Here is a 19,545-nt window from a genome sequence, read left to right as displayed (position 1 = left end):
TCTAAACTACTCAGTTGAGACATTTGTGCCCACAGCTTGATCACTCACCTTTAACTCCCTGAGTCTCTGCTCCATGATTTCATATTCAGCAACTGCGACCTGAGGCATGGAGAGTTTAGATTCTGACTGCTGCATCCACACAAGTATAGTGTTCATTGTCTCCTTGTAGTGAGCAGGAGGCAAACTGTCAAAAACTGCATTCAATGGGAAAAAAAGGGAAGGAAATAAAGGAAGGAAGGGAGGAAGGAAGAAAGGAAATAAAACAATATTTTGCTTCACTATTCAGTTTGCTGACAGACGACACGTGATAAAAGATGTTTATTTGAAGTCTATATTGAAGTCTTTATTGAAGTCTATGGCTGTTTGGCAAGAGATTGCAACAGGCCCAGTGTGTATCAGAACTATAAAAAAATATTTTGGAAGTAAAAATATTTTGAAAAATGCACCTACTCCTTCTAATGTTTGAGATACCTCTAGCATTTTATGAGTTGCATGCCATTTGACTGACCCTGTTATTACAGGTCAGAAGGAAGCCAAGATAACTATTTTCAATACGTGTGTTCAGAGATCAACAGACAAACCATTGTACTTAACCTAAAATCCAATTTCAGAAATGTGTTAGGAACTAGGTTTCCCTTTTATGGCCCATGTTTATGTGTTCAATGTTTCTGTTCAAGGAAAATGTTCCATTAAGGACATCTGTTAAAAGCTTAGAAAATTAATCTTCCTTCTACAATAAAGTTGAATTTTATTGAACTATGCTTATTGTGCCAACATTACAGCTGCTGCAAATAGACAACATCTGGCACACACATGAGCAACTCATTAGCAGATACATTCCCTCTGCCATTAACAGTTGCCTCTATATTCACTGAAAAATGTACAGACAAATAGCATGGCTGGTTGGAACTGAAACATTTCCAACTTGTTCATAATAATGAAGAATATAAAAGCTCAAAGAAAGTTGCAGTCATTTGTATCTCCTGTATCCTCCTCAATATTCTCTGGGGCTTCACAAAGAAATGTACGGAAAAATAATAAAGCTGTCCAAAAAGTAGTTTTGACAAACAACACAGTTAAAATTTTTAAGTGCAAATTTGCTTGAGTCATACAGCAGTGTTTGGAAAAATGTACTTCAGCTTTTAATTTTTTAGTTGATCAACAGAATGTGATGTGAAAAAAAATTTGCATTTCCAGTCAGGTATCATACCAACTTCCCACAATCAGGACAATATCTCTTGTGAAGTATGCACATTGTATGGCAAATCTTCATCATAAAAGACTTGGCTGATGTGATTTAGCACATATATCTGGGGATTTACAAGAGACAGGACTTGGGACCAAGAAAGACAAGAATTCCTTCCCTTGTGAGGTATATTTGTACACAGAAATAAATAAAATACCCAAACATTTTCCATTTCATCCAGTAACATTTAAAATCTTTTCTTTCCTTAGTGAAATTTGTATTGTCTTTGACTCATTTAATCCAAACAATTTCTATTTTAGAATAGAACATACATTTAAACTCTGAAATGTTCAGTATTGTGATGTCATGTTTGACTTCTCCAAGTTATTTCGTCCTTTAAATGGAAAACCAATCTTATGACTAATGTATAACTTCAAGCATTTAAGTAAAAGAAAGCTGGTTTTGGTAGTACTGAAGAGTATCTCAGAACAGCTGAAAACTGCAATAGCAAATTCCACCAAATTGCATCAAACCCTTACCAGGTAACTTTTCTAATAATAATAAAAAGTTTTAAACCATCCAAACATTTCATTCAGTTGTAATGAATTATGTTTTCTAATATTGGATGGACTAAGAAAGAGTTCAAATGGGATGAAATATGTTGATTTAATAAAACTACTGCCTTTACAATTTGGTTATTAGATATTAACTTTAGAAAGTATCTTTAAGTTGTGTAACCATAGTTTTCCAATTTCACTTTTCCAGATTAAAGCAGATTAGTAATAATGAAATAGTTTCTGATTCTTTTTTTAAGACAGACAATGTGGCAGCAATTTCATCCACAAAGAAGCAGATTAACTTTCAGGATGGCACTTAAAAGCCTTAATTATTTTAGCAGCACATGATGGCAATGGTGAGAATTCAGTCAAGCTCCTACAGTGGGATTCACATTACCCAGTTATAACAGCCTAAATATTCTAAACCATTTATGGCCTCTCTGTGGGCAATATGAATCTCTAAATTCACCATGCTAATAACATAAACCCACATTCAAGACCTGTTTCATTTTATCTTAAAATTTTCTTTGTGATACTAATACTTATGGACTGAAGTCCACACAATAAGCAAAGTGTATTAATATGGATTCTGCTGCATTATGTAAAACAATGAATTGGCAATGAGAAAGATGCAGTATGTAAGATCCTCAATAGTAGGGCCTAGTTTAGATATAGCAACACTAGCTCCAGGACAGAACTGTAACAAAATATCACAGGAGGATATATTAAAAAAAATGTTACTGTAAAATATCAGAATACAGTTCCCATCAGAGAAGGGAAAAATTCATTTCTGTATGATATATATTCCACTTGTAGGGAATTCATTTTGGTGTGACTGACACTGTAACCCCTGAGAACTGACATACTCAGAATTGACTAATACGTTTGCACTTACATATTTCTTTTAGAGAAAGTCTGTAAATTTCGAAACAGAATGTTCAAATAGACAGTTAATTCTATTTATTAGAAATAAATCCTAACTATCTAAACATGTGAAAATAGCTTTCCAAGTAAAATACTTTTTTTTTGTTTTTCCTCACAGCTTCCTTGTTTTTTGTGACCAGATTTTTCAGTCAAAAATATTTTCCCAAATGAGAATACAATTATCTCAACAACTTTCAAATCACACTGGATAGGTTGCTGTGTGTTTCTCCTGAAGTCATTACAAGTCCCGCTGTTCATTGCACCATCACAAAGACAATAAATATAATCTATGGGACCTAAAATGTACTATTTTAGTAAAGACTTATTCCCTGAAATAAATTAACAAGATTGAACTTCATGTATTTCCAATAAAAATCTCCTCAGTAGTAAATTCAATTTAAAACCAGGGTGATGCTTTCACAACTTTGTTTTACTTATTTTCCACTACAAATACTTGAACCAATTATTAAGGTCTTTATAGTGATGTCTTCATAAAAGCTGTCATTTCCTTCTACATTTTTAACCAGAAAGTCTCAAAGTGGAATCAGAAGAAATCTTGTGTAATACTTGATCAATGTTATGCAAGTAATTTAGGACTTGCAGTACTCTTTGTTACAAAGCTCTTGAAAGAAACAGAAGGGAATAATAGAATCACAGAGTGGCTGGAAGCATCCCTGAAGAACAGCCAGTTCCATTCCCCATCTAGTGGAAGGCAGGGACACCTTCCACTAGATCAGGTTGCTCAAGTCCCATCCAACATTGCTTTGAGCACTTCCAGGGAAGCCCTTCTCCAGTTCTACAGGACCTAATGTAACAGTAAATATCTTTTAAAAATACAATTATTTTTTAGGTGGGTTTATTTTTTTCGTCCATAAAAATATTCATTTTTACCACTGAGGAAAAGGATAAAATCACCTACAGAGTAGAGGACATTATCTCATACACATTCATTTCACAGGCTGCTTTGTCCTTTTGATCTTGATTTAAATAAAAATAATTACCGAAGGAAATGGCTAGGGGGAAAAAAGGAAAAGAAATTGCTTGCATGCAACTTATTAAAACAATAAATTCTCACATACATCTAAACTGTATCTTCAGTTTGAAAGACACACTTAAAAAAAGGTTAAGCAAACTTTATCCCTCAAAATCAAACAGCAGTGAATATTTTTACTACTAAATAATAGTTCAGGTCTTAAAAAAAGACTTATAGTAATGAAATTTTCAGGATACTTGCTTAAAATTTTCCTTTCTCAACTCCACAATGATTTGTGAAAGGTTATTTTATGTACCATTAAAATTCCACTGACACTTGCAACCCATTTCCAATGCACTTAAAGCATCAAAATAAGTTAGCAGTTCAAAGTTTTAATCAAAGCAGAATAATTACAGACTAAAACTCCAAATGGTCATCATACTGTTCCAGTTACTGTAGTTTATTATCTTATATAATTATGCCAAGTTTGAATTGCATAAGCTCTATGCAATCCAACAATCTAAGATACTGTACTAGTTGATTAGAGAGAATAATGATGCGCATGCAAAATAATTTTAAGCATGGCACGGGTAAATAAAAAGTCTAAAGAATCATTACATGATAGAGAAGGCAAAAACTTTCTAAAGTACTTCCTGAAATAAACAGGAGAAACATAATTTGAATGTAGATGAATAATTCATCATTACTAATAACAACAGCAATGATGACAATGATGACTTCACCTTTGGGAATTACTGATCCTGCAAAGGTAGAATCAGAACTTGAAAAGAAACCACAGTGCATAAATTTATGAAGTAGAGAAAAATGGAAATAAATATGACTTTTTCTTTGCCACCTCCATCTTGATACTTTCAGTTTTATCTATGACAATAGACTTTTTTTTTTTTTTTAGTTACTTGCTAAAAATCTAACGATTTTCCAATTTCCCTCAGAAGAAGATGAATCTCAATGAGAACATGTATCTGAATCAAGGCCATGACAGGCTAGCAGCTCAATGCAGCGAGACTGAAAAGCAGAGCACCTTAATGGAATTTGGTTAAGTCACAGAGCTAAAGGAGTGCTGGAATGAATCAGCTGCTACCCAGGAGGAAGTTTGAACCAGGGAGAGTTCACGTGCCTGACGCTGACTGTCAGCTCTCCCTGGGCTCAGGGGAATGGGAGGCTGACCATGCTGCTCCCAAGAAATCTCTCTGACATAGCAGCAGTTAATTTCAAGACAAACAAATGTAGTGTAAAAAACCTCCTTTTTCACCAGGGCATTACAAAATCTGAGAAGCTCCTTGAGAAATCAGGTTATTCATATTTGAATCATTGTCGCTATTGTCAATTTCAATCCCTTGTGTAGATTACTGAACAGTTTTAAGCTCGATCGGACCTTTATTTTTCTATACACCAATATTCTAGACATTAAATGTGTTTGGGGAGAAGAGAGAGCTGGAATGCTGGATACATCACATTCAAAATGACATATGGATATACAGACATTTTATAAAGAGAGAAAAATTAGGTTCTATTTATTAATATTTTATGAGGTTGTATCTCTTGCAAAAACAGCACCACAAAATAATGAAAAAACCCCAACCAAATAGGTTTCAGAATTTAAAATAGCTTTTGTAACTGGAAATGCTAATCAAATTATGGAGAAAAACATGAAAGAAAATCTGAGTTAGTCTGTAGTATTATTTTACTGACAAATCTTCTGTGCAGCACAGAGAAACTACTAAGCACTCTTGAATATTTATAAAAAAACCCCCAAAACTAAGCTGATATCACTTTCAAAAAAATCACAAACAAACCCTAACCAAAAAAAAAATTTTGAGGGAGACAATCTCCAAATTAGAGAAAACTGTTTATGAGGGAAAAATTCCCTTGAAAAACAGAAGAGCTAAATACCCTTATCCATCAGAAAAGATAATGAAGCAATGGAATATTAACAAAAAACACCCAAAAAAAAAACCTTTACAAAATAAACAAACCTCTTATGACAGACAAAAAGAAATATCTTTTTAACATAAATCTTCACCATGGATCCAAAAAGAAAAATATTTTTAAACACATGTAAGTTTTATGTATATGAAAGAAAAAAAAAAGCATCAAATCTTATAACTGATCTGCAATACATCATTCAGTCTTCAGGAGACTTTTTCATCTGCAGGAAATAATTAATTACAAATAATTCATGTAAATAAAAGACAGCAAGATCTAAAATACTCTAACAAAATTTCAATGTTTTCTATTAAAGTAAGGCCAGAATAAGGACACAGGGTATGGCCCATCTATATAACACAAGAAAAGCAGTAAAAACTGTCCAGGGCTCCATGCAATATTGATTTAGAGACTTCTGTTCTCTTGAACTAAAGGAGATTCTCCCCAGCCTGTTCAGTGCTTCCACCTCAGGACAGCTGTTCCTGCAGCTGGCCATGGCTCAGGAGGAGCTGACTCCAGACCAGGACGGGGAAGGAATACCCAGGAAGGACTTTACTAAGCCCATGGCATTACACTTCAGGCAGTGAACACTATTTGCCTTACTGGACTAATCAACTGGTTAATTCATGACCTCTCACTACAGCAAAATATAACGTGGCAAACCAAACAATTATGGATGTTTGGAGAGCGAAAATATCATAAAGAAGCCAGTATTGATACTATGTTTCTGTTGGGAGAACGGCAACTTGTTTTCAGCATGCAAAACATAGTCACATTAATGGTTTATACATCTTGCCCACTGCTCATCTTGAATTTAGAGTAATTAAAAAACTTTAAAAATAAATAAAAAACACTCCTTAATGTAAAATTTCTACAATTCATTTTTTCATCACTTGCTTTGGGACACTTGTATTTTATTCCTTCTCTTCTCCCACACATCATCATCTCTTCAGTTTGCATATGTGGACACATGTAAAATAACTACAGCAGTGCAGTAATGTAGTATTAAAAAAACAATATCCAAGACTCTCTGTGAAAGAATTTAGGAGGAATATTAGAAAAATCCACTAGAAGGAGCTAGCACTATGTCAAATTTCAAATCAGTACAATAATTTAGAGATATCGGTGATTTAAGTGGCAAATAATATCTTTGTTGAAAAGTTGAATTTATTTTTTTTCTGATACTTTATTAATTTCATAAGCTAACACAGAATGTGTACAGTAATTACTGATATGCTATATATCACTAATTAGCAATAGTTAACTTTCTATTTTGGTATAATGTTTGCCCCTTTTGAAAAGTTCATTTTACTAAAAATATCAAAATGTTATAATTGGCAGTCATGTTTTGTGTTGCAAATAAGAAAGACTTGGCAGCATGATGAAAAACTAGATATTCTGAGGTGGTTACTCTCTTTGATGAGACTTATAGAGTTAAATCTGTAAAAATTTAGAGTGAATTCAGTCCTGTAATTAAGCTGTCTTTCCTCTCTACTTACTGACAGAGATGGACTGCCTTGTCTTGTAATCCAAATAAACAAAGACAGTTTTATGGTGCTAAAAAATATCACTGTATCTGTCCATAAACATGCTAACAAGAGGAAGTTTGATGGCAGAACTATGTTGAGTGGAAGCTTTGCTTCTGAATAGTGTACCTTCCCTTGATTTCTTAATATAAAATATGGAATAAACTGACAATTTTTGAAAGACTAATTAATTTGCAAAAAAGAGCACCTGAATTACACTACTGGTTTAGTATCACAAAAGCAAATATAAAACTGGGAAAGCAAAATATAAACACTTATTCTATGTGTGTTAGTCAGGCAAATTGACTTCTTGTCAACACTTACTGGTCTGTAGCTGCTTTTCTCTGGCATGCATGTCAGCAAATATTTGTTTGAAATGGCTGGTAAAAGCAGCAAGGTCAGCATCCAGAAACACTGGTCCTTGTTCTTTCTCTTTGAGTACTTGACTTTGAGCCTTCAGCCGTTCAATCTGAGGCTGCAGGGTTGACATTCGAATGATTTCATCCTGCACGTTCAACAAAAAGAAAATAAAAAAGTCAAGATATGGCTACCTAAGAAATGAAACCACTATGCCATGCCATGAAATCACCACTTTGCGTATTACACAACTGTTTGTCTTTCAATTATGTTAGTTACAATACAAATAAATTCATAATTTTAAACCTTTCCTCACAAATCAATACCTCCACTCCCAATAAAATTGTTGATTGATACCACTGCTTAAAGTCACCTTAAAGTCACTTTCACAGGATATTATGCTCAAAGAAAATAAGGAAGATTGTACATTAAACTTTCAAGCCTCAGAAACTTCCTTTTCATATGAAGCTGGAAAGAGAAAAACTCCACATGTACACATCCTGGACACACATCTGATAGATTATGTACAGACTAAATAAAATGAAGAAGAAAAGGGGAGATGAAGATGCCCAGTGATTTCTAGCATCCTCACAGTAACATAATAGAGGCTGAGGTCAAGATCAAGATAGCACAGAGCAGTTGGAAGGGACTTTCAGGGAACATCTATTCCAACACCCTGATTACTTCAGGGCTGACAAGATAAAGCACATTGATAAGGACATTTTCCCAATGACTGACAGGCTGGGGGCACCAACCACCTCCCCAGGAAGCCTTTTTGTTACACTCTTGGAACACCCTCCCAGTCCAGCCTAAACCTCCCCTGGCACAGCTTTGAACCATTCCCATGCATCCTGTCCCTGCACACCAGGGAGAAGAGATCAGCACCTTCCTCTCTCAGGAAGCTGCAGAGAGCAAGGAGGCTGTGCTGTTATACCTTGCATACACTGTGACATGTGCAACTACAGAATACAAAAGAAATGAGCAAAGTAAGCCAAATGTACAGTTCATAGCAGAAATATTTAAGGAAAAGTTTTCTGCACAGTAAGAGAAATCTCTGTAGGCACAATGCCAGCTTGGAAATACAGCTTGGAATTACCTGAAAATTGAAGTAATAGCATAGATCTCAGTTTGGATTTCAATATATTCTGTTTGAGAACTTCTGGAGACAGATTTCCTAAAGTCAATCTTCTACAAGTATGTAATCCAATATCACACCTCAATATATTCCTGTCAATCAATATTGGCCTGTAAGCCCCCCACCCACAGAACTGTCTACAGTAAGAGAGAGAAGCTGTGGTGCAGCAGCACACAAACAAAAAACAATTATGGAAAATTATAAGTGAATTGGTGTGACAATTTTTGTACAACTTTGTGATTCTCTCATACTGTGACAGAAGAATATTCCCCCATCTGACTACACAACCCACACTGAATCAGAACACAGGGTATGTAAGAAGTAAAGTGGTCTGCAAGGGCAGAATTTTGGACTTGAAGATAATGTTCTGGAACAGATCCTTAACAGAGGTGATGAGCAACGTTTTCTTAATGAGGAACCAAAGCCAGAGATTTTTACATGAAAATGAAATATGAAGAAGACTTTAGGCCCACAGTTCCCTCTAAGAGTCTATGTATCCTAATAACTAAATATTTGGGGCAGAGTTTTAAAGACCCATATACTGGGTTCTATTGTTTCTTTATTTTTTTACCAGTCCTTCCTTTCCTTGAACAAATATTTTCAATAACTCCTTTGTAAATCCAAGGAGTCCATTTACCATTTTTATACTGAAATTTTGTAGGTCATAATCTGTCTCTTGAACACCTATGAAGTACAATACCATAAAAAACTTGAAGAAGAATTTCTAACCTTGCATCTTTCTAACTGAGTTTTTACTGTAGCAGGATCTGCTGCTGGTGTGGGTTGTGCTTTCAGCCAGTTTTCTGCAGTAATTGCTGTCTGCTCCAGTTGCTGCAGCTGGGAGTAGAAGTCAATGATGTTATTTTGGTACTCCAGCCATGCCAGTCTTTCACTCAGCAACTGACAGAACTCAATCCAGCGGCTCTTCAGCTGCTCTGAGGCTTGTCTAATGTTGTCAGGATTCAAACCCTCTAGAAAAACAAGAGAAGATGCTTAAAGATAAAAAAGTTACAAAGAAAAGGAAAATAAAATAGGACAGATTAACAATTGAGAAATTGCTCATAAGTCCAGTTAATGATTTATCACCAAATAACAGTTCTGAATCTACAGATGTTACACATTAGTGGGGAAAGCATATCAAAGATATTTAAAGTTGCTGCCTGGGTACTTTTGTTGCTATGGGAATGAATTATAAACTACATTAAAATACAAGAATGGGAATAAAGCAGAAAGTAGAGATATAATGCATAGAGCTAATTAAAAGTGCTGTAAGAAATAACAAAATGCCTGACAGCTGGATTTTGAAAAATATGCCTGGACTGTAATTGGATTTTAATATACAAGAACGTTGCTGGCTTTTCTTCTATAAAAAGACTGAAGCCAATTAATAGGAACTATATTCCACAATTATTTAGAGGTTTCTGATAATCCAACCCATATATTTTGCATCATGTGTTATTTTAGAAATATACACACTAAGAAATAAACAAAGTACCAGATCAAACCTCCATCTAGGCCAGTCCCGAGTGTCCAACAATGACCATGAGGAGAAAATAAGAAGAGAGCCAAGAAACCATAGGTGATGCTTCTCTATTGCTATTTTCAAAGTGTTTAATTTCTCTGATGTAGTTCAACTATTTCTGTCTGTTGTTCAATAATCATGCTTATATTAAAGTTCATAAAATAAAACTGACTTTAGTTATTATGGACAACATAATTATTTAGAACAATTAAAAGGTAAAAGTAACTTTCTTCACTTTCTGTGAAGAAAGAAAAGCAATACATAAGAAAGATAAGAAAATATGTCTTAAGATAACATAATTCATAATCACCCTGTAACTTGAACTCAGGTTGACTTCAAAACAATATTACCTTAATCATCTCATTTATTTTTCAATGGAAGCTTAAATATAGTCACTAACATTTTTTAAATTACGACATGTAATGATACACATGGCAATAGAGCCAACATCGATTTCAAAATGAGTAAAATTCTCAAATCATTGAGCAATGCCATGTCCTTAAGAACACTTTTAATAACATCATCACATAGTCATACAATAACCAACCAGTTAAACTGAAGCTATGTTTTCATCGAAATAATAAAAATTAGAGTATTTTTCTTTAAAGCAAGCTTAAAAGCAAATGAGACAAAAACCTTCTGGGATCCACTTCTTCAGTCTTTGATACACTGCTGAATATGGATTTTCTGGTTTGCAATCTACACTCCAAATCTACAGGAAAATTTGTTTATCAGGAATAAAAAATAGTAAAGCTCATGGCAATTTTGAAAGGTAGGACATACGAAATAGAGCCCTAATTACAGCTAAATGATGTAATAAAAAGTACTAGAATATTTTAATAATAAAATATTCTAAGAAATTGCTATAACACATGCTATATGGTAAACCACAGTAAATGATAATCGGGGATCATGCCTGTTGTGGAGCACCACAGTGTTCTGGCAAATCCTGTTCTGGATTCAGCTCAGGGCTATTTCATTCAGAGTTGCTTGGAAACAGCCCACTTGGAAACAGACTGTGCAGTACCTGATAGCAGTTCTCTGGGTATGCTTTTTAATCTGGGATGGTGCCCTAGCCAAACAAATTGTACAGCATTTCAGAAAGCAAAACTATTGGAAAAATAGAAAGCCCACTACTACTGGGAGATAATGGCAATTGTGGTGCTTGGAGCAGCTCCACATCCCCATTACAGTCAAAAAACTGAAGACACAATTTAAGGACTGAGCAAGGATATAAAACGAACCTTGACGTATGAAGAGGTAAAAAAAGATTTTCACACATCTTAATAAAATCCAAAATTGATCTTGTCTTCTGTGAGTGAGTGTGTGCATCTGGAGATGTGGTAGCATAACTGCATTTTCTAGAAGTGTAATGTCTAATGAGCATGTGAAGAGGCAGAATAAACCTGAATGGCACAGCACATCTGAATAACAACAATCACAGACAACCAGGCACACAGATACTAAATCTTAACAACAGCAAGAACAAACATATGTATAGACAATAAGACTTTAACTATGCTGTATTTCAACAATTGTTTCTGTTGTGAGCTGGGAATAAAAATGCTGCAAATTCATAACAGAGAGGAAATTATCTCTGCCCCTGTGTTCACTATTAGCTATGAACCTGGAAGACATTGCTTGTGAGTTTGGCAGACTAGATATAAAAAGATCACTTTATTTATTCCTCCTTTCCCTTCTTTTCAGCTGCCACAGTCTCCCAAGTACCCTTAGGCAAGATTATGATTACCAGAAGTACGGTCGTGGATTCTCCACATATAATAATACTTTTCACTGAATATTCTCTTCTAGGATTCAGAGAGGACTGTATTTCAGATGAAATCTAGATTCACCAGATCCTCCTTTCTTATTTTGCTCATAGGTCCTTCTTCACATGACACATTTAAGTATGTGAAAATAGCCACTATTATTCAATTTTTCTTTAATTCTTTTATTTAAAATCTAACCTTTGAGTCTAAATGTGATTCCATAAATACATAGAGAAAGAAATGCCTTTTCTCTTCATGTTCCTGAAGTGGGCAGTACAAAACTGGTTGATGCAGGGTCATGTTTGGTAAAATATTGCACAGATGCACCTTCATTAGGCAGAATACTCTACTGAAAGTAAGATAAAATCTCCATAACGTGTGTTTTTAAAACTCCTATTTTTCAGTCCATTCAGAAAAATCAAAATTGTCCATCAGATGCCAGCATGTCATTTCCAGAAGGACATAATAAAATGACTGTTACTTGCACTTGAGATCATTTGGGCGAGTTTTACCCATTGGCGAAAATGAAGAATTTCACAGAATTGTGGAATCGTTAGGGTTGGAAGGGACTTCTGGAGATCACCCAGTCCAACCCCTGTGCCAAGGCAGGGTCACCCAGAGCAGGTGACACAGGAACGTGTCCCAGTGGGGTTTGGAGCTCCAGAGAGGGAGCTCCATGACTTCCCTGGGCAGCTGTTCCAGTGCTCTGCCACCCCCAAAGTAAAGAAATTCTTCCTCTAGTTGTGGTGGAACTTCCTGTTTTTCACTTTATTACTCCTTAATAAACTCCATTATTCCTTGTTCTGTTTGAAACTGTCTTCTGTGATAACTACTGATTCCTTCATTAACTTCTGCAACTGTACCGAAAGTGTACAAGCAGGAAAAGAAACAATATAAACCCATTTTCTGGTAAAATATTATTTTATGAATAGTGGTTGGTTCATAATCTCTGAATGTTTCACATTCTAAAAGCTTCTGGTATAATCATTGTATAAATATACTGTACCCAGAGGAAACAGATCATTATCTGAAGTGCATCTATTAATTTTATTACCTTGTATACTGCACATAACAAATTGTGTCTGAATATTTTTAATTGTGCAGTACCTTACATGCAAGTGCTTTGGAATTGGCACTTAATAAGAAATATATCTTGTTAAGTGCATCTGTCATTTGCACAGTTCTGTGATAGAATAATGTAATATTATTTGTTTTTTTGTAGCTGCTGTTGTGTAACTTACAAGATAATGTATTTCTTCCACAGAATGGTGGCAATTCGAAATTACATGTTTTTATTGCAACAAATTGATTTGTACTCACTCTAATGCTTCCTGTCAAAATTCTCTGATTATTCATTTTGATGTCATGTTTATTTTATTCTAAACTACTATAATAACCAAGTGTCCACTCAAATTGTTAAACTTCTTCACTTAAGCATCAACACATTTTTCATTCTATTTTATAATATGATTTAGTAAAGAAGAACAAAACAGATTTTTTTTTTCCTAGAAACACTGGTAAACAGAATATTTAAGCTTTCACTGATTGCAATAATCAGACTTCTTTGAAAGCATGAGCAAGGAGAGGCAGAGCACACAGCATGTGGGGGGCTGGGTAAAGAAGTGTCCACCAAAAGCACCAATGATTTCCCTGATGGGAAAAGCCCTTCCCGTGGCAGTGTCCAGACATCCTCCCTACAAACACAGGAACAGCTAGGCTGTGTCAGAGGGCAGATCCTTCCAGTGCAAAAATACTTTTGCTGACAGTGGCTGGCAATGTTCACAAAGAGCTAGAAGTGTCCTGTATAAATATGTTTCCTCAGAATATTTCCCTCTGCTAATGAACAAATAAATTAAACTGTAAATTAGCCAATCCAATTCTCTCCAGGAGAGCGTTGTTTTTTTTTCCCTAACTGATTCTCTCTCCTATCAGAGAAAAAAACAAAAGCAAGAAAATAAATATAAATGATACAATAATGGAGTTCACCAATGGTCTGAAATTGCTCTTATACTCCACCACTGGCCTCATCTTTTTATAGTCTTCATCTGCTACATTCAGAATCTTGTTTATGAGCAAAAAAATAAATATTTTACATATTAATTTAAGCCAAGAACTCAGTGGCAGGATAATTGGAATCTTAAGGAATCTATTCATTATTAGACCAGATCTAACTGATACGGAATAAGTAAAAAATAACAATAGAATTAAAATTGTCATCACTTGACTTCTGAATTGATCTCTGCCTTAAATCTGTTTGCCTTGTGTAGTCTTTTAATTACAGATTATACTGCAAATGTATGAATGTGACTCCCTAAAGAATAACAATGGGAGAATCATCATTTTTGACTTGTAAATTGTAGTAGTTAGAAAGGTTTTACATTAAAATATCATAGTACACCCTCCCTAGATGTTAAACTGTAGATCTCCTACAAATCCATACAGGCACATGAATTAATTCCAGTTCCTTCCCATTTTATGGAAAAGAGTTCCAGCACTGGAACAGGAAGGTATGAAGGAATAGTTAGGCTGCTCCAAAAATGTTGCTTTTGAGATTCAGCAAATCTTTCTTCTTGTTCTTAATGAATACAACAACAACAACAAATTAATTTATACAAGACACAAACACTACAGAAAATTAGTTGAATTACAGTGGAAAATATAAAGCTGCATAACTCTGCTACTACAGTTAGAAATGAAATTTTAAAGTTAGTATTTGTACTTAACTTTTAGTTCAGTTTCAGTTGAACTAAATTGCAACCCTTAACTGTAATTAGATCATAATGATTGGAAGAAAAGACAAATAGAGAATATGTTGTATACAAAAGTACAATGGCTTTACAACGAGAGTTAACTTCCTCTACCCTCAAGGAGTAATTTTGAGCATCTCACAAGATATTCCATTTGCCAATTCTTTGTTGAAATCATCACACAGTCCTCAACAACCAATGTTAATTATTTATTCTACTCTCTACTGCTAGTAATTACTGCATTAATTGACCATTTCAAAGACTATTCTTCAATTTGTCTTTGCATTACTGAAGCAGTTGAAAGTCCCATAAATACAAAGGGTTTCAAGTCCAGAGGAATTGTTTCTCTGTTCAAAGGGATTGTTTCCTCCCTAAAACCAAGACAATAAGAGATCTTCATTTGCACAGCCAATTAATCTGTCAGCCATGCTAGAACATTTTTGCTACCAAGGCTGCCACAATATAGTGCATGACAGAGACCTCAGAGCAGCTGACAAAGTTGAAGAAGTTGTTAAAGTCATGCTGGCTTAGTTAGCCTACCCTGTGCTTGCCATCCAGTTGGAAGATGTGCTTCCTAAAAAAAGAGGTGTGATCTGAGAAATACTGGAAATATTATATGCACATCAAGCCACATGTAAACCACGAATAAGAATGGACCCGTGGACTGAGGGAGAGAAAAACACAAGTCTTGAGTTAAAATCCCATGAGAAAAATTAAGACAGAATTTAATCCACTTGATACGTGACATGGTAGGCACCACAGTGCAGGGTAAGCCTTGTTTAAGATGGGAGTGAGCTCTGCAACTAACACCAAAATTAATCATCATAAAGTACTACATAATCCAAAGAAACTAAACTGGAATTCTTGAGGTGCAGGTCTGCATTTGTCCAATGGAAGAGTGGGGCATGGCTAAATACGCCCTAGACAGATTCTGCCCAAAATAGGAACTTCAATGTGCCAGCATGCAAATTTCAGATGATTCCCTAAAAGTCATGTACAACAAATCCTCCCAGGCAGAAAACATTAAAAAAAAAAAAGAAAAAGTCCAAACTTTTTATATCATCAAGCATGGAAAAGTGACAGAATTATTTCAAACAGGGTGCAGATGTACCAGACTGCCATCAGTCTATTCACAGAATCTGGGAAGGGACTCATTGTAGCAATTGTTAGAGTAATGATATTAAATATGTCCTACATTTAATATGGTCTCTTTTAAAATATTTCACCTTCATACTTCAGCAAAATAATCATAGGATTCCATCAAATTTCTTTAGCTTGGCCAGCTAGTACACAGAGTTAAAGCAGTTCACTTTTAGCAATTTACATATTGGTTATTCACTGTAACAATTTAAAAGAAAATATATGTTCCAAATATCAGTTTATTCAGCATCTGTATTTCTGGTTATCATATCAGTGTGATAGACGCTGGCCCATATTAATTATTTGATTGCAAGGGAAGACATTCCTCAATATTAAGAACAATGGCATGAGCTACAGTTTTACTTTCATTTACCCTTCTTTGGGTTTTGCTTTTCCCTTATTTAAAAGTTCAAAAGAATGGCACAATGTAATAATTACTTTGGGAAAAAAAAAAGACAAAACCCTTGCACCTATTTTTCTTTAAGAGTTGTATAAATTTTGACAATTATTATCTTTGAAAAATTAAATACAAGTAAAATCCCAATAAAATGTTGTATTTTCTATGATACAGAACATTACAGAAATACATTAAAAAACATACATATTAAAAGTCAGGAAGCATTTTTTCCCCAACTAGTTGAAGTAATGTCTTTGGAACTGTCTAACTCAGATGTGTTAATGTACTTCAAAGCTTAGAGAACTCAGAAAATAAGATTACAACTTAAGTCTCTCCACAGAATAGATTGTTAATATACAATTCATTACTGTGAGTTTCTAGTACACTTCTTTGCATGATACTAAAGTGGTAATACATTTTTTCTCTTTCCTAATTAACAGATTTAACATTCAGAAATAATAAAAGAAATATAAGGCAATATGACTTTACCTTTTCATTTAGACAGTATGTGCTAATATAATTCTTGTGATAAATATGAACCTGTTCATTTATCAAATCCCTAAGAAGATTATCTAAAGCAACTCCCATGTAATTACCATTCACCATCTGTTCCACCAGGGCCTCAGCTGATCTGCTGGCATCTTGCAGTTTTCTGTACTTCTCAGGCTTTTCTCGCTGGATGGCCTGCAGCATGACAGGAAAGACGAGTATTTTAACAGAGGGATTTTGAACAAGAAAGTAATTAATCTCAGGGATGTCTTCTGATTTCTTGAGACTTTTTAACCCATCATATTGCCCTGAACACCCCCCGATTTGCAATGAAATGGCAGGTACCATAAACCACCAGGAAGGGAGTCAGTCAAAGTCAAATACAAAAACTGAGAGTCAGAACACAACAGAGCTGAAAAGTGACACATATCAGTATTTGACAGACACATAAAAGACATACAAATTAGGAGCTATTTGAAGCACATTATTTCAGAAAGAAAATATTAATTCAACAGAAATTCCTTGTGGAAGAATAGATTAGCTCATTTTCATGGTAAAAGCAATTGACCATTATCACCAAATCACAGGGATTCACAGAATTCTTCAGTATCAAACCCATATAAAATTTGTTTGCTTATATTACTATTAGTACTATATTACTTATATTACTATTATTGCTATTGTTTGAAAACAAAAAAACAACTTTAAAATGCATATATAAAACCACATGCAGCAGACACCCATAAGAAGAGTTAACTGCAGATTTAATACAGGCTTCTCATCATGCATTGTTCTTAATACTCTTGATTCACCTTTCTTCACACAAAATTCACACAAAATTTGCTCACCAATGTTCAGGGCATCTAGTAAGGCCTAGTAAAGGCCAGCTGCTAAAATTACAAGATATAGTAGGAATCTAAATTTACATATCATTTTGGGTCAGTAGAAATACTGGTGGAATGTAAACTCATTTTAGATCCGACAGCTCATCAATGCTGTCTTGTAATTAACACCATGAAGTCACTTTATTAATTTTAAACTAAATTAGTCGCATAATTTAGTTGTAATTTAGAAGCTTAAATATGCAATAAGGGCCCACAGTCAAGTTTGATGCCAAAAATCTACAGATGTCCCAGAGATCCTGACCCACACAGTGTCCCATAAATCGAGTCCCTCACTTTCCTGCAGTAGATGCACACGCACAAGAGGATGTGTCCCCCCAGATCCTACATGATGTATATGGGAACCAAACACTTGGCCCTGGCTGCAGTTTCCCAGGCTGGCTGACCCCACTGGGCTTCCCCATCACCCTGTTTGTTTCCACAGCAAAGTTAGATCCTGCATAACTTCAAAAAGGTTCCTTAAACTGAAAAGAAAGTTCAAGTAGGTGTCTAAAAATGCATTAAGTAAAAAAACCTTATACCTTTAAACTTGGAAATACTATTTTTCAAATAGATTGCTGCACGCATATGAAATTAATATAAACACCTTTGAATAAACTCTCTTAATATAACTTTTAAAATGTGATGCTTAAAACACCATCAGTTTAACAAGAAGCAGCTCCCTGGAAGACTTCATAGATGAGACACAGAAACTTGAAAGAAAAATTTTCAGCCTACCTATAATTGCTATTTGTGCATACAAAAATGGTTAAACAGCAGGCTTTCTAAAAATATCTCAAAGATTCTTTTTAAGACTGTCATGAAAACAATTTTGGATAAATAAAATATATAAAGAAAATATATTTATAGAATAATAAAATATTTTGTATTAAAAAATATCTTTAATATATAACCACTGAAATATTATGAATTTTAATCCCAGTGAGTTACAGATGACTGTATGAATTATCTCTCATTTTTGTAGGTCAATAAAATCTTGTACCATTCCACAGAAAAATTTAAATATTTTCCAAATTAAAAAAAATAAATTAACTCTCTGCAGAGTTCCAAAATCTCTTATAGAATCTTAAATAATACTACTCTGTCTATAATGCCAGGTATAATTAACATGAGAATAACTACTGAGAACTCAAAGGTATCGTTAAAACACTAAAATATACTGAAAATAATTCTATTCTGTCTGTAATACCAGGTGTGTAATTATCATATGTATAACTGTAGTGAGCAGAAACAAATCATTAAAATGAAAACCTACTTCATAAAATATGATAAAACTTATATTTTAAAAATATACAAATGATATGACATAAAAGCTTGTGGAAGTCAACCCTTTCCTGCCCAGCATATGCTATGTGTGCAGGAGAACATGGAGAAATGCCCACCCCTCTCCTGAAAGATTCAAATTCCCAGGTCATGGTAGAAAATATAAGCACTATGTGTGGAGTCCTTAAATAAGCACAAAAGATTTTGCACGTATCAAACTTTCTGTCAATTATTTTTCTCCATTCATTTTTATGTAGTTGGCACATATTATGCAAGTGAAGATCTAACTCTGATTACAGGAGGACAAACACACACAGGAAGCACAGTGATAACCGAAGGAGGAGAGACTGAACCCTGTGTTCCTCAAGACAAATGATGTGACGTGGGGAGAAAGGGAGGAAACTCACTCCAGTTTCTCAAAACACTGACCACATGCTCCTGACACTAGTCCCTACACTCTGCCATCGTTTGCCAAACCTGCAAACTGTCTTGGGTTTTAAAGATCCTCAGAAGTATTTCCATAACCCCATGTCAAGTGCCTAGAAATAAATGGAGTAGTCCTGGAAACATCTGTCATTTATCTCTTTGATTCTGTTTTCTTCATTTTTCCCTTTACTGAAGGGGGCCATGCTCTTGATCCAGGTTCATTTATGGCACAAGTAGAATGGAGTCATTTTGAAGGGATTTGTGAAGTATAGAAACTTAAATTCT

At 34.6% G+C, this 19,545-nt stretch overlaps 1 protein-coding gene across 9 annotated transcripts in view; it reads right to left on the bottom strand.

The window, feature by feature from the left end:
* DMD (dystrophin) overlaps positions 1-19,545 on the bottom strand; it is a 1,137,330-nt gene that overhangs the window by 641,476 nt on the left and 476,309 nt on the right. For all 9 annotated transcript variants that reach the window (XM_088068904.1, XM_088068916.1, XM_088068923.1 and 6 more), the window contains 4 exons: positions 16,777-16,864; positions 9,335-9,576; positions 7,438-7,618; positions 49-194 (listed from right to left, as the gene is read on the bottom strand). In XM_088068904.1, the coding sequence (XP_087925030.1) occupies positions 49-194; positions 7,438-7,618; positions 9,335-9,576; positions 16,777-16,864 (657 nt within the window). The remainder of the gene's footprint in view (positions 1-48; positions 195-7,437; positions 7,619-9,334; positions 9,577-16,776; positions 16,865-19,545) is intronic.

This window comes from Pseudopodoces humilis, chromosome 2, assembly GCF_049639895.1.
Source record: "Pseudopodoces humilis isolate 2021_Gansu_Grassland_sample_001 chromosome 2, ASM4963989v1, whole genome shotgun sequence".
In the NCBI taxonomy this organism is placed as follows: Eukaryota; Metazoa; Chordata; class Aves; order Passeriformes; family Paridae; genus Pseudopodoces; species Pseudopodoces humilis.
The sequence above is the reverse complement of the archived record's forward strand: the minus strand, read 5'-3'. Positions and strand labels throughout refer to the sequence as shown.